Source organism: Siniperca chuatsi, linkage group LG14, assembly GCF_020085105.1.
Source record: "Siniperca chuatsi isolate FFG_IHB_CAS linkage group LG14, ASM2008510v1, whole genome shotgun sequence".
NCBI lineage: Eukaryota > Metazoa > Chordata > Actinopteri > Centrarchiformes > Sinipercidae > Siniperca > Siniperca chuatsi.
In genome coordinates, this window is record NC_058055.1 from 16,242,127 (window position 1) to 16,256,212 (window position 14,086).

The 14,086-nt window shown below is 40.1% G+C and overlaps 4 protein-coding genes and 1 pseudogene across 4 annotated transcripts; all 5 read right to left on the minus strand.

Annotated features, from left to right (window-relative positions):
* Window positions 1-517: 517 nt before the first annotated feature.
* LOC122888001 (claudin-4-like) lies at window positions 518-2,063 on the minus strand. The gene has a single exon (XM_044221807.1). The coding sequence runs from the start codon at window positions 1,925-1,927 to the stop codon at window positions 1,295-1,297; it is 633 nt and encodes a 210-aa protein (XP_044077742.1). The 5' UTR covers window positions 1,928-2,063; the 3' UTR covers window positions 518-1,294.
* A 70-nt stretch (window positions 2,064-2,133) lies between these two features.
* On the minus strand, window positions 2,134-6,562 carry LOC122887999 (claudin-4-like). The gene is made up of 4 exons (XM_044221804.1): window positions 5,984-6,562; window positions 5,303-5,536; window positions 4,104-4,450; window positions 2,134-2,176 (listed from the first exon to the last, which is right to left on the minus strand). The coding sequence occupies exons 1-4, from the start codon at window positions 6,032-6,034 to the stop codon at window positions 2,152-2,154; spliced, it is 657 nt and encodes a 218-aa protein (XP_044077739.1). The 5' UTR covers window positions 6,035-6,562; the 3' UTR covers window positions 2,134-2,151.
* A 129-nt stretch (window positions 6,563-6,691) lies between these two features.
* Window positions 6,692-9,987, minus strand: LOC122888003 (claudin-4-like). The gene has a single exon (XM_044221809.1). It carries the CDS (start codon window positions 8,038-8,040, stop codon window positions 7,483-7,485), a length of 558 nt encoding a protein of 185 aa, XP_044077744.1. The 5' UTR covers window positions 8,041-9,987; the 3' UTR covers window positions 6,692-7,482.
* A 769-nt stretch (window positions 9,988-10,756) lies between these two features.
* On the minus strand, window positions 10,757-11,587 carry LOC122888002 (claudin-like protein ZF-A89). The gene has a single exon (XM_044221808.1). It carries the CDS (start codon window positions 11,518-11,520, stop codon window positions 10,888-10,890), a length of 633 nt encoding a protein of 210 aa, XP_044077743.1. The 5' UTR covers window positions 11,521-11,587; the 3' UTR covers window positions 10,757-10,887.
* Window positions 11,588-13,144: 1,557 nt separating this feature from the next.
* LOC122888004 lies at window positions 13,145-13,670 on the minus strand (annotated as a pseudogene).
* Between the last annotated feature and the right edge of the window lie 416 nt (window positions 13,671-14,086).

The following is a 14,086-nucleotide window of genomic DNA, read 5'->3' on the forward strand; positions in this document are numbered from 1 at the left end:
ATTCAAAAGTGAATACATGTGTGAGCTCAGTGTGTGTGTGTGTTTGTGTGTATACACATCCTGTGGCAATGTATTTGTGCAAGTGAGTAATGCGAGTATGCAGTATGTATTGGTGTAACAAAGGAGAGTGAAACAATCTCCTGGGAGAAAACCAGTTTCATAGCGGCGGCTACTGCGCAGAAAAACATGCAACAACCCCTCCCAACACACAAGCAACACACGTGCACACACACATTACCTAACCTGTTAATCAGGCTCAGAATAATCTTTAATCTTGCTATCTTTGTAAAGGCCAGAGGGATACTTTTTGTCTGTATTCCTTTCCCCCCACAACATTATGTCAAACTAAAATTTTGCATTTTTGCATAATTGTATACTCTTTACTCTCTATACAAGGACACAAGAAATTTTATTTTAGTTAATAAAAGTCATCATTATTATCATTGGAAACACAACATACAAACACAAAGAGTCAAGAGTACAAACATTCAAACTCAAAACACACTCAAACACACAGTTATGGTTCAATCTCTTGTTTATTTAGTAATGTTTCTTTGGCAGATAGGACACCCTGTTACACAACCTGTTTGTAAGGATTCTTTCATGTACGCTTGAAAAACCAGATCCACTGTTCAGCGAGTTTTTTTTGTCATTTGTCATCACTGTAACTCTTCTTCCCCTTGAAAAAATAAAAACCGTCATGACGAGATAAAAATCTCACATGCTCACTAATATTTGTCTTACAAATGACCTACATTTTAATGGCAGGCAATAATACAGAGAAAAACATCAATCAAACAAAATCAGAAGAAAATTCGATTCAAACAGCTGGTGTAAATCTAGTTTGATTGAGAAAGAGTAGGCTTAGACAGAAAACAGTAACTTCACAGGCAGATTTCAAATAAATATACAACGTGTTTCATATATAGCAATTTTTAACACACATCATAGAGAGTGTGTGAGGATGTGGGAGTAAACGACAACATAAATAAAGACAGGAAAACTATGTGAAATATGTGTCTGTAATGGTGTAAAATACAAAAACATTGTATGTTCACATATAGAAAATTTAAAAACATTTTACAACATATATGATTCTTAAGGATGTTTTTAAGACTAAAACACATGCCTGAGTTATACGCTCATACTGCAAAAGCTCCATCTACCTTAACCACATTATAGACACTCGTTTTCATTCTGCATCTTCATGGGACAAACAGAAGGTGAAGCTTTCAGAAACTCTTTGTCTTATGTCCTTCCAACAGACTGCCCAGTTCTGCTTCCCGCTGAAGATCTAAACGTAGGCCCTGCTGCTCTCTATAGAGTGAGCCTTGGCGTACTTCACATCATAGTTGTTCTCATCTCTGGGGGGAGAGGAGCAGCAGAGGAGGCCCCCACCAAGGAACAGCAGCCCCGCGCAGCCCCAGCCAATGTAGAGCGAGGCCCCCAGCTCCCTCCTCTGAGCGTCAGTCATGATAGGGTTGTAGAAATCACGAACTATGGTGTTGGTGGTCCAGCAGACGGGGATAAGCACCAAGAGGCCTGCAATGATGAAGATCACTCCAGAAGCGATGGCCACTTTGCTCTTTTGCCTTTCGTCCTCCACAAAGTTGGTGCACTTGCCCCCAACCACGGCAAGAATGATCCCAAAGACCCCAGCGATGATGGCAATGATGATGAGTGCTCTGGCAGCCTGCAGGTCTTGAGGTAAGATGAGGAGAGAGTCATAGACTTTGCATTGCATCTGGCCAGTACTCTGGGTCACACAGTTCATCCACAAACCCTCCCAGATCACCTGAGAAGTGACGATGTTGGCACCAATGAAGGCTGTGACTTTCCAGGTGGGGAGAATGCAGATGATGATGCTCCCCAGAAAGCCGATGATGGCCAGGGCCAAACCCAGAATCTGTCTTCCAGCAGACACCATGCTGAGGCTCTGTCGATCTCTTCAGAGAGGTAAGCCTGTGTGATGCTGAGAGCTGGAGTAAATTACCAGTGAGAGAGACAAAAGAGCGGGTAGTGTTTTTTATTGCCCACTCAGAGGGGAAGCTGACAGTGGCTTCTTTGCTCACAGGTTTTGTTGTTAAAGGAGAAGCCGGGGGAGGAGTTTCCGCAGTTGCCCCTCAGCCGAAACTGGTTCGTGAAGAAATCTCACCTGACCAGATGCTTCTCAACACTAATAGAAAGGAGAGCCGAGTATCAGAGATGAAATACAGCACACAGACAAACTAGGTTGCTCATCAACCCACAAGCATTGTTGTTCTATAAACAAAACAAAAAAATAATAATAATAAAAATGGAAATCATTCACCAGTAGTGTAGACAGTACAGTATTTGCTTGGAGGATAAACATTTTGCAAAGAGGGACTTACCAAGTGATCAACGCTTAAAAAATGTCAGTGCACTGTGGTAACCTCAGTTTCAGTTTCTGCCTTAGTTTCATTCCTTTCAAATTAAAATGTTTGTTGTGATTTATTATTCATGCAACTTTGTACAATTATTCAAGTAACTTTTAAATACAAAATTGAATCACTTCTTAAATCAATAAGTAAAGAAGTTCCTCTTAAGAAATCGAAATTCTGACAGTATCACTGAAATATTTGACAGTCATTCACAGTGAATGTAAATGCACAGGTACTCTTCTGTTTGGCAAACATTAATAGCTTTGAAATGTTCCCCAGACAGAACACATCACTCAGAGTGTAATGGCATGTAGGTGTTTGAATGCACACGTGACAACATCCATGCAGGGAAATTCCCTCTTGTCCTTCTCGCAGCAGAGGGAGGTCAGCTCCACCTGTGTGATGTGGTCAGTTTTCACTGTGTTGCAGCAGATATTCACTGAACAGGCACCTGTCCTTGAACACAAATCTGAAACAGTGCACTTTGCTAATGTTGTGGCACTTAGGAAAGCTGTAGTTAACCTTCACTCAGATGAGTCATTGTATTAAAGTGGAGATTCTCTAAACAAAAAAGATTATGAAGTAAGGATCCAGTCTTTTCCTCAGTCCTGCATATAAAAATAAGCCGGTGCTGTGAATCTGAAATGTAAAACAGTGATTATGACTGTGATTGTTAATTTTACTACAACAGCAAGTATTTGTACTTTAATCTGATCAAATTCCTATTTTGTCTTTAGATGCCACATGATATAATATCATATTTGGCTTGATTTTTTATACATAGCTCAGAAAAATATGCTAAACATGCAGTCCTAAATCTGTATTTTGTCATTGCAACATTTATACCAATAATACCTCTGGAGGAAGAAAAGGAATAGATAATATTCTACTAAAGAAAATTTGATTCATCTTAAAAATGTGTGCGTGCTCCTTGTCTTGACAAAGATGAAAGGAAATGGGAAACCTGTTGACTCTATTTGCAAACATTGCAACTCATAAAGTTAAACACAACATACAGATTTCCTTTTATTTTTGCTGTTAGTTGTTAAAATAAACACTGTCAGTATAATATATGTGGTGTATCATATTGTTCCAGTTCAGTTCATTAAACTTTATGATGTTCAACCTATTTTATGGCTGCACCGTTCCATCTAAATATTCTAGACTTCAAAATTGTATCCACATTTCCCCAAAATTTAGCCTGACATATTTAGTATATGTGGATACTTTGGGATCTCCACTAGAATTAGAAATAAAGTTTTGTGGATTTGAACAATGTCTGGCTGCACAGCATGAGTTTGTAATCACTGCCAGCTTGTAAACCCAGATGGTAATGCTAATGATATCATACCTTCTGAAAAAATACTTTAAAAAAGTATTGAGAAAGTGACCACAGTTAACATCTAAGTGATTCCTGTGTTCAGCCATTCTCAGAGCAATGATCCATGCGGATCCACCCATCAAGATTTAAGGCATACTGTAATAATATTCACTCAGCGCTGTTGTGGCTCTGCTGGGAATGTCATGCACCAGATTTGACTTCATTCCCATTCCTTTTGTCTGGTGTCCCTGATCTGTTCGACAGCCAAATGTCCCCTGTTCAGATCCTGGTTGTGTCCCCTGAGGCTGATTATACAGCCCAACCCCACTCTGAGCTTTATTCAGGGAGTTATGTTTGTGCACTTGGGCTACATGCTCTACCATCCTACTAGGCGTATGACGATCAAACATCCTCGAGCTGTTTGATCTGCGACATCAGACCTCAGAGTGGCCATGCGGGATGAACCGAGTTTAGTGTTGATGCTGTACGGCATGTAGGAGTAGTAGGAATGTTGGGATCTCTCCTTCTCACCGCAGAAGAAGCAGATCAGAGCACCTCCGAGCAGGAGCAGCACGGAGGAGGACCAGCCTATGTAGATGGAGGAGCCCACCTCTCTCTTCAGGGCAGCGGCCACTGAGGGGTCATTGTAGACTGAGATCGTTGTTCCCACTGACCAGCTAACTGAAACCAGGCACAGGATGCACAGAACTCCACCCAGAAGAGACCCCTGGAAAAACAAAAGATATCAGTGATTTTATATATATCAATGATCAGTGATTCTATGTAGAATTGTTTTGATTATACCATATTTAAAATTACTTTGATGGCCTCAGTTTTTGTTTGTAGAAAAATGACTGAGACCACCATGGTGAAAACAGTGACAATTGCTGTCAAAGTGTCTTTTTTTATACTTACACTATAAGAAATTTTCAAATCCTACACATAGAGGCTTTAATGTGGCATTCACACACACACAAAAGGTTTTTACACACACCTTCAGAAGCTACTTTTTGTTAGTTTAATTAACTAAAATTGTAATTGCACGACTGATGTGAGCATTTCTTAGTCTTGATTTAGAAGTGCGCTATAGCAAGGCGGGATTACCAAACGTGCAAGCGCGCAACTGCCCTGGGGCCCCAGACCATCAAAAGCCCCGGGTTCACTGTGTGGCAATTGTGGTAATTTGATGAATTACAAACTTGTTTAGTAATATGTACCACTAAAGCACAATCTAAACTGAAATGGTAAAGGCCTTTAGGTGGCTTCTGCATTTTTACTTAATTTCTTTAGGTTCTGTCTTGCAAAAGGACCATGTGTCAAAATCTAAACACCTTATTTAATTTTAGATTATTCCCACATAGTGCATATTCCTAAATAAATTTGAGTTTATTCAAATTACCACAAACTAACTAACATACAGGATCAATAGCCCACAGCTCATTTCCCCCTCCTTAGGAGGTTAATAACAGTGAAATTAAAAACTGAAATAAATTCCTTGCTACAATGTACTTATTAATACAGTGTTTCCTTGCGGACCCCAAAACACCCAGTCTACACGATATGAATACAACTTCAGCACCTTTTTTCTGGAGGAGGAGGTGGTCGGATGCTCTAAGGGGTCAGGTGGAGCGCCACTACAGTTTGCTACGCCTCCTCTGAGGAGGGTGACGATGAACCCCAGGAGGATGGAGAGCAATGTGAGGGCACGTCCAGCCTGGATGTCAGGGGTCAAAGTGATGGATGCTGTGTGTCTCTTGCACTGCATCTGACCTGTGGCCTGAAGGATACAGTGTAACCACAGACCATCCCACACCTAATATAGAGACAAAGGGAATCTTCAGCAAGATTTAATAAGCTGGACAAGATGTTGTAATTTTTGATGTAGATGAGGTGGCCCATAAACCCTGAATTCCTGTTATTGTGATGCTCACTTATGCTCTGCGTTGATGCAGAAGTCCAAATTCAATTTAAAGTCTGATATTTTATTTTTTGGTGTTGCATTTTGTAAGTCAAAGTGAGGAAACTGACATTTCAGTGTAATCAAGCATTATACTGTGACAAACAAATGTACATCATGCTGTATACTCTTCACACTTTCATATTGACCCTCCATGCTTTGTTGATTCTTACCCCCTCATTTTCATGCAATTTCAGAAAGTCTGTCAGGTGTTTTTGTTGTTAAATGGATACAACATGGTACAAGATCAAATTTAACATGTGGTGTGTGAAATTAGTTTCTCTGTGATGTATATTGACTTACCGATTGTGTAGTCACAACATTTGCTCCCACAAAAGATGTCCTCCACCACATTGGCAGTCCACATGCCAAACAAACTTCTAAAATCAGAAATACTTTATTGATCCCAGAGGGGAAACTCTTTTTTTTCCTCTTTTAAAACACCCATCAGAACCAGTGCCAGGACCCAGATCTGCCTGCCCTGGCCCACCATTTAAAGAGGCAGTTATGCAGCAGTAAACTAAAACCAGAGTTACAACAAACAAGCAAATTCACCAAAAATATCCACTGTGACTCCAGGACAAAGTTCTAATCTTTAATATTTCTCTGCAGGTTTTCAGAGGGAAAAAATAAGATTACATTTATCTTGTCTCTGTTGAAATAGAGAGTAAGTTGCTCTCATCAGCTGTTATGTTTTGCTGTTATGTTAAGTAGTCAGATGACACAAAGATCAACAGAGATATACACACGTGGTCCAGAGAGTACATATACAGTGAGTATTCAAACACCTCTGAGCTAGAACCAAATCAAGATTTTCAGGATTTTATACACACTGAAATGGCTGATGTGGAGCACAGAGTTTCTCAAAGTAACAAATGTTTCTTTTCTCTCAGTTTCCGATTAGTTCCAGTTGCTTTGGGCATCATCTCTGGAGACTTTTGTAACTTGCAATATGCTAAAAAGTTATTAGTAAATGCTATGTAATAGAATGAAAGACAAAAAATGCAGAACTTCTTTACAAAAACACAAATATACAAAGTGAATTTATTGGTTTTTTAAGATACAAAGATACAAACATTCATAGTTTCCTCCACTTGACAATTATTCAACACTGAGGAAAACAGATGGAAAACATCAGAGACCAGAGACATTTTAGTTGTTTCCAGTACAATTCAACTTCGTTCACAACTAGAGTAATAACGATTAATAATAACTTTTTTATTTAGCTGATTTATTTGTCTAATTCTAGTTCCTGAAAGTTGTGTCTGAAATTCCTAAAGTAAAACTGCCTTGTTTACCAGGCAAACAAAGAGACATTTCCTCACCACACTGCCAGTAAAAAAAATACTGTTTAAGATTATGATTAAACATGACACCAATGGTCTTTAAAGGTCTTAAAAACTGATTATTCTTGCAGCATTTTATAACTTGTGTCATGCATACCAAAACACTTCACATGAACTCAGATCTGTGCATTAAACATCTTTTTTTCACATTATACAACTATTAGCTCAACCAGACTTCATTTTGTAATTCTTCACTTTAAAAACAACCATAAACCCATGCCCTGGTTGTGCAATGTACTGTACACTTCAATATGCTACACATTTTAATATTTTACACAAATTTGGAACTGATTTGTTGTAAAATGTGAGTATAGTGCAATTAACTAGGTTGAAAAGGGAGCTTTAATCAAAGACTTAAACAAAGAAAGTCCATCACAGTGAACACATTACTGCTTTTCAGCTACAGTAATTGATAGATGGCATCGTGTACTATCTTCCTCTCTCTTCTCCTCGTCCTCAGCATCTGTAGGTGCTACACAAAACCCCTCCTCCAATGATGAGCAGCCCTCCAGACGCCCAGCCCACATATATGGAAGCCCCGAGCTCTCCTTTCCTCCCCTCGCTGGTCAGTGGGTTGTAGAAACCTGTGATGATGCTGTAAGCTGACCAGCTGACAGGAATAATACACAGGATCCCTGCTAATATAAACACCACACCTCCAGCCATGCCAACATTAGCTTTGGTCAGCCAGTCTTCACGAAAGAAGTTGGTGCAGCGGGCTCCAACCACAGTGAGCCCGATGGCCACCACGCTGACAGTGATGGAGACACAGATCAGAGCCCTGGAAGCCTGCAGATCCTGTGGTAAAGCCAGAATGGAGTCGTAGGCCTTACACTGCGATTGACCCGTGCTCTGGATCACACAATTCATCCATAAACCTTCCCAGAAGACCTGAGCGGTGATGATGTTACTGCTGATAAAAGCAGTCACCTTCCACATGGGCAGTCCGCAGATAAGGATGGTGCCAAGAAAGCCGATGATTGCCAAACACACACCAACGAGCTGAGTCCGCATTCTGCCAAAAAAACAAAACAAATCCAAGGCAGGTTTTGAAGTTTGCCACAAAGTCAAAGACAGCAACAAAATCTACTTTCAGTTGAGCTGAAGATCATTTTTATCACAAGCCTTCGCTCAGCTGTAAAAGCTGCTGGTTGTATTTTGCTTCATGGTTTTGCACTGCAGGTGTGAGAGGGAAGAGCAACAGGGAGGGGACTCTGCTAGTTCGTGGATCAGGTTTCCTGCTTGTCCTGATTCCTGCTCACTTTGAATAATTAGGAGGAGAAAGCTGTTCATGCATGAAAAACTGCTTTGTTCACAAATTTTAAAAGGATTGAAGTACTAATTTCAAACATTTCCAGAAAAGGAAAGCTTTCACATAGATTCAGGTCAGACTTTATATAAGGATCCTTTTAAACCTGACATATTACATGAATGCATGAACTTTCTAACAGTTTGTTTTTAGAACAAAACATCATACCTGAACAGAGCCTGCGGGGGGAAAAACACACATCGATGGGAAGAAAGAGTAAATTAAAGCAGAGTTTAAAACCCTGCACTGATTATAATACTGAAAAGAAAGTGTCATCCTGGTTTGAGAAATGTACTGCAGATGAATCAGATCTACTGTCTGTCCAAAACTTCATGAATACTGGAGTGAACTGTTTAATCTCTAAACCACTTGCTTTCTTGTAGCGAGTTAGATGAGAAGATCGATACCACTCTCATGTCTCTATGGTAAATAGGAGGCAACAGCCAGCAGCCGGTTAGTTTAGCTTAGCATAAAAACTGGAACACAGTGACACAGTCTGGTTTTGTCCAACGGTAACAAACTCCACCTATCAGTACATTGTTTGATGGGAGGATATGAGGGAGACTTCTTGGCAAGACTACAAGTTTTTGTACAAATTAAACAAACAAGTTATAACATTTTAATTAGTGCGCTTTAGTGATGCTGGTAGGCAGATTTTGTAACCATTGGACAGAGCCAGGCTAGCTGTCTCCATATGTTTCCAGACTTTATGCTAAGCTAAGCTAACTGTAGCTTCATATTTAGTGGGCATACTGTTCATGTGAGGTTGAATTGGAACCAAAACAAATTCTTAATTTGAAAATAACACAGACCAAATAAAAATATTGCACTGGAAAAATAAAGATGCGCAAATGTCAAACCAGCTGCTCAGTGAAGTGAGGGCATCATGCACCCTGTTCTGAATTACAGTAGCTTGCTTTGTTTGATTTGATACAAGCCTGGATTTCCTGGTGTTCTTCAAAGCTGGTTTAAAGTTAATCTACAACTGTACCTGCAAAAAGCACAGGCTCATTCACAGTTAGCTGGATCATTAACAAGAATTGTCAACACGAAAGCTTTGTTCAGACTGCAGGCAAATAGGATCTTTAAGACAGACTGTCCGCATTGTTATTTAAGTAAGTGATCAGGTTGGATTTGTGCGTCCAGACATCACCAACCTATCTGCATGAGTTGCTGTGGTGTTGACGTAGCCATCAGTAACTAGATAAGCTATGGAGATCCATTACGTTGCCCTCAAACAATAGCGTTGTAAAGTTGCGGTGCAGAACGCTGCCGCACCAGACAAACTCAGTGACAGAGTACTACACAGCAAACAGCATGGATTCTGCTCAGTCACATGAGTCACGCGGATGCACTTCCGTCACTCTGGATTTGACGTGTGTCGCAAAATACACTTTGAAATGCTATGAGCAGTCACAGCATAGACTGTACAGTCAATGGGCCAGAGTGAGACACATCTGTAGGAATTGATTGAAAGAAAAAAAACGCATTTTAAACCACCTCCAAATGTGGCTTGGATCCGATTTGCAATTGCATTCCATGTTTTTGGCTGTCCAGACTTTCTAAAGTGAATCTTGATACATTAAAACTGTGCTGACAATCTGAAGACTAAATTTTAATAGTATCAAAATACTTATAGTATGTGATTTAAAAAAAAAAAATCAAATTTAGTTTGGAATAGGCATACTATGAGTAAAATAAGTACACCTAAAGTTTGTTATCCAAATAATAGAACCACAAAAGATGGTTAATCATATTTTGTTGATTTTTGTGGATCATTGAACTAAAATGTTACAAGTACAATAGTTTGATTTAAAAATAAAATTACCATGTTGTAGGTAAATTATTTAAGTTGATTGATTACTAAAGTCAAGTTTGCTGGGCATGTCACTTTCATTTTTAAAATTTAATCTGCTTCTTGAGTCAATTTACTATTCAGAGTAAAAGATTAGGAGAGTAATAAATGAGTGCTGTTAGGGATTTCAGACAGGGTCTCGCATTGGGCATGCTGATCACTGGAACACTTTAATGTAACGCTGAGACAGTTAATTGGCAACACCTGTGCTTTTCCCTACATGTCTAAATGTCTTAAGGATTGACTGCATTAGTTGCAAATACTGCATGTGTAGAGTTCCTCAAACCCTGGCATACTTTTTTGAAGGCATGCCAAGAGTAGTTTTTGCCCTAACAGACCCTTTAACATGACGTTAAGAGATTTGTTAGCCTAAATGAGCAGCAAAGTAGTTACTACTGGATGTTAACATTTGACAAGTTTTAAATGGTTAAATTTTATAGGTCAAGAAAACTGAGGCACCAATTGGATTCAGCCAATTAATAAAGGCTTTCAGACCACCGATCTTAAAGCCTTGTCCTTACTAACAGCATGTAACCGCCCCCCACACAAACAAGAAAATCTAGTGATAATATGGAAGTTTAATTTAATATAAAAGTCAGTAAAAACACTTTGAAATCATGAGTTTAAGAACATAAGAGTTCAGTCCAGTTTCCTGGTGCAAGACAATATGCAAACTTTTAGACTACTTGCAGGCCTTTTAAACATAAGCTCCTCCACTGGCTGCTGAGCGTGGGGCAGAATATTTGACAGAGTATCGGCTTTCCTTATGCTGCTGGCACTGACAGCAGAGAAGTGCCCCTCCGATGAGCAGGAGTCCTGCAGATCCCCAACCGATGAACAGCGACGCTCCAAGCTCCCTCCTCTGTGCATCAGTCATAATGGGGCTGTAGAAGTTCCTGATGACATCGTTCGCGGACCAGGACACAGGGATTAGGCACAGGATACCACCGACGATGAAGAACACCCCTGCAACGATAGCTACCTTGTTCTTGGCCAGCTCATCTTCAATGCAGTTAGTGCACTTTGCCCCTGTGACGGCAAGCAGGATTCCCATAAAGACAACCAGGATAGAGATCACAATCAGGGCGCGGGCCGCCTGCAAGTCAAGGGGCAGAGCCAGCATGGAGTCGTAGACCTTGCACTGCATCTGTCCGGTGCTCTGCGTCACACAGTTCATCCACAGGCCCTCCCAAAAGATCTGCGCTGTCACAATGTTGTTCCCAATGAAAGCAGACACCTTCCACATGGGCAGGGCACAGGTGATGATGTCTCCCAAAAAGCCAATAGTCGCCAGAAAGACGCCCAAGATCTGCATACCTACAGATGCCATATTTGTCTCACGTTGCACAGCAGTGCGAAGAATCAGCTACACCACCAACAAAATACAACAATTTGTTTCTCACCTGCAGCTTTTATGCTCACATGGTTGGCTGTGGCTTCTCCTGATTGGTTGTTCAAAATTGTTCAAACTGAAAACACCTGTGGTCATTAAGTTAGTCAGGTAGTGTCAACCACACACTGGTACAAGTTGAATAGAAGTTGGGATTGGATTGTGTAAAGGATTTTTCTGCAGTTGCAGTTGTCCACATATCAAATGTTTTGCTTCAAATAAAAATACTATTTAGAAATAGTAATGAATCAATTTTGAAATATCTCCACCAATTTACATTCATGTTTTATTTATTAATCTGAAATATTCTCTATTTTTTTATTATTTTTCTTTTCGAATCGCCACAATCATCACACGCTTTTTCTTTATTTTTTTATAAATCTAGTTCTACTTCTTTTTATTATTTTTTCTCTTGATTTGTGAAATTTGAAAACTGAAAATAAAGTATATTCAAAACATGGGTAAATGTCTCAGGTACATTTCCAAATGTGACTTTTGAGAATTGGCTCATTTGCAAGTCTGGCTTTCATCTGAACCATGGGAAGAAATGAGAAATGTCACATTTATTTTTACTGCCTAGGTGCAATATGCAACAACACATAAAATATTTTCCCATTTTACATTTTGAAGTGTCTATATAGTTTCCTGCCTGCTTGCCACCTTATTTCATGTTCTGTTACCAGTGCAGCAATCAAGCTGAGTGATTCCACCTGTGCTAATTAGCCAGTGAGCATCAGCCGACCTGCTGGGTCTGCTTGTTTTTACTCTTGTTGACATTTGCCTAACATCCATATTAAAATTAACAAAAAAGATATATCAAAACATAGATGTAAAAATGACATATATTCCTAGAGATATTCCATAGAGCGTAAATATTAGATGATATTAGAACTTAAAATCCTTACAGGAATAGATTGTATAGATGTCAATATCTTATCAAATAAAATGGCACTTTAAGTATTATCCATTAAACTTTCAGGTAATTGGGTTCTATAAGACAGAATAAAGTGTAAAAATCATGAACTACATCCTCTACCACAGTGCTACCTAACTTTTTTTTTACCCCCACAGCCCTATCAGATGACCTCAAGAGGCCCTTCATCAACACCTTCATCATCTTCCAGATGTGTTCATTTAAATTTTAAAGTGGTTGTTGTTCAACACAATTAATTATATAAAACTGGGTTTGTTACAATAATTTTTTCATACAAGACATAATGATCCTTGATTTGTCGAGGGTTTATCTCATTTTTTAAACTAGGTTTAGTCAAGTCAGAGACAAGTCTTTTGCACCACCAAGTCTACCACTCGGTGGTGCAAAAGCCTGAGGTTTCAACCATTTTTAGCCATGCTAGTGTCATGGTTCTGGGGTTGGCAATGTCGGTCTGCCAGTTGGTCCAAGTCACTTTGGTCCAAACTGAAATATCAATAACAACTATTGAATGGATTGCCATGAAATATTCCACAGACATTCATGGTCCCCAGAGGATGAATCCTACTGACTTTGGTGTTCCCCTGACCTTTCCTCTTGCACCACCAGCAAGTCAAAGTTTTCACTTATCCAGTGAAATATCTCAACATCTACCAGATGGATTGGCACAAAATTTGTAGACATTCACAGTTCCCAGACAATGAATCCTAATGACTTTGGTGATCCTCTGACTTGTCCTCTAGCACCATGAAGAAAACACCTGCGGAGATAGCCACTCTGGCTTTTGCCACCTTATCCCCAACGCAGGTGATGCATTTCCCTCCGATCACAGACAGTAGGCCGAACAGAGAGAACAGGATGGCGATGACCACCATAGCCCGAGCTGCCTGGAGGTCCGGAGGCAGGGCCAGCAGGGAGTCGTAGACCTTGCACTGCATCTGACCTGTGCTCTGCACCACACAGGTCATCCACAGTCCTTCCCAGATGGTCTGAGCCACCACGATGTTGTTCCCAAGCAGACACCTTCCACAGTGGCAGCATACAGATCAGTATGTTTCCAATCCATCCAAGCACTGCCAGCCCGACGCCCAAAATCTGCAGTCCTAAAGATGCCATTGTTGTTTGCTGGTGCTCTTTCTCTTTCTTGCTCTGTCTCAGTTCTTCAGTGGGCTGCCAACTAAAAGCTCTCCCACTGTGGGGAAGTTTTATGACCGACAGATGCCTCCAAGTAGCCCCCTCCTTTGGGTGGGCTTTGGCTTCATTACTCAAATATAAACATCCAACATGCTGCCTTTGAGTTCAGACATTATGTTTAACATCAGCATGTTAGAATTGTTATTGCGAGCATATTAGCATGCTGACGTTAGCATTTAGCTCAAAACACAGTAAGTACAGCCCAAGCGGCAACCTCTAGGGCTCAAAAATAAATGCGGAAGTGCCATGTTTACAGCCTGGTAGAAAAAATGGTTTTGGTCTCTATAGTTAATTTCCCCGCCTGAATTAAAAATTGATTGACAACTGGTCAGGCGGCGTATTGGTAAAATTAGTTTTTGACAGCGGATTATAAGCCTCTGA

Coding starts and splice junctions, on each gene's coding strand:
- LOC122888001 (XM_044221807.1), bottom strand. CDS start 1,927: ATGGTGTCTGCTGGAAGACAGATTCTGGGTTTGGCCCTGGCCATCATC.
- LOC122887999 (XM_044221804.1), bottom strand. CDS start 6,034: ATGTGGTGGAGGACATCTTTTGTGGGAGCAAATGTTGTGACTACACAA. Junction 5,537..5,983: donor ATGTTGTGACTACACAATCG/GTAAGTCAATAT, acceptor TCTCTATATTAG/GTGTGGGATGGTCTGTGGTT. Junction 4,451..5,302: donor CCTCCTCCTCCAGAAAAAAG/GTGCTGAAGTTG, acceptor TTGTTTTTCCAG/GGGTCTCTTCTGGGTGGAGT.
- LOC122888003 (XM_044221809.1), bottom strand. CDS start 8,040: ATGCGGACTCAGCTCGTTGGTGTGTGTTTGGCAATCATCGGCTTTCTT.
- LOC122888002 (XM_044221808.1), bottom strand. CDS start 11,520: ATGGCATCTGTAGGTATGCAGATCTTGGGCGTCTTTCTGGCGACTATT.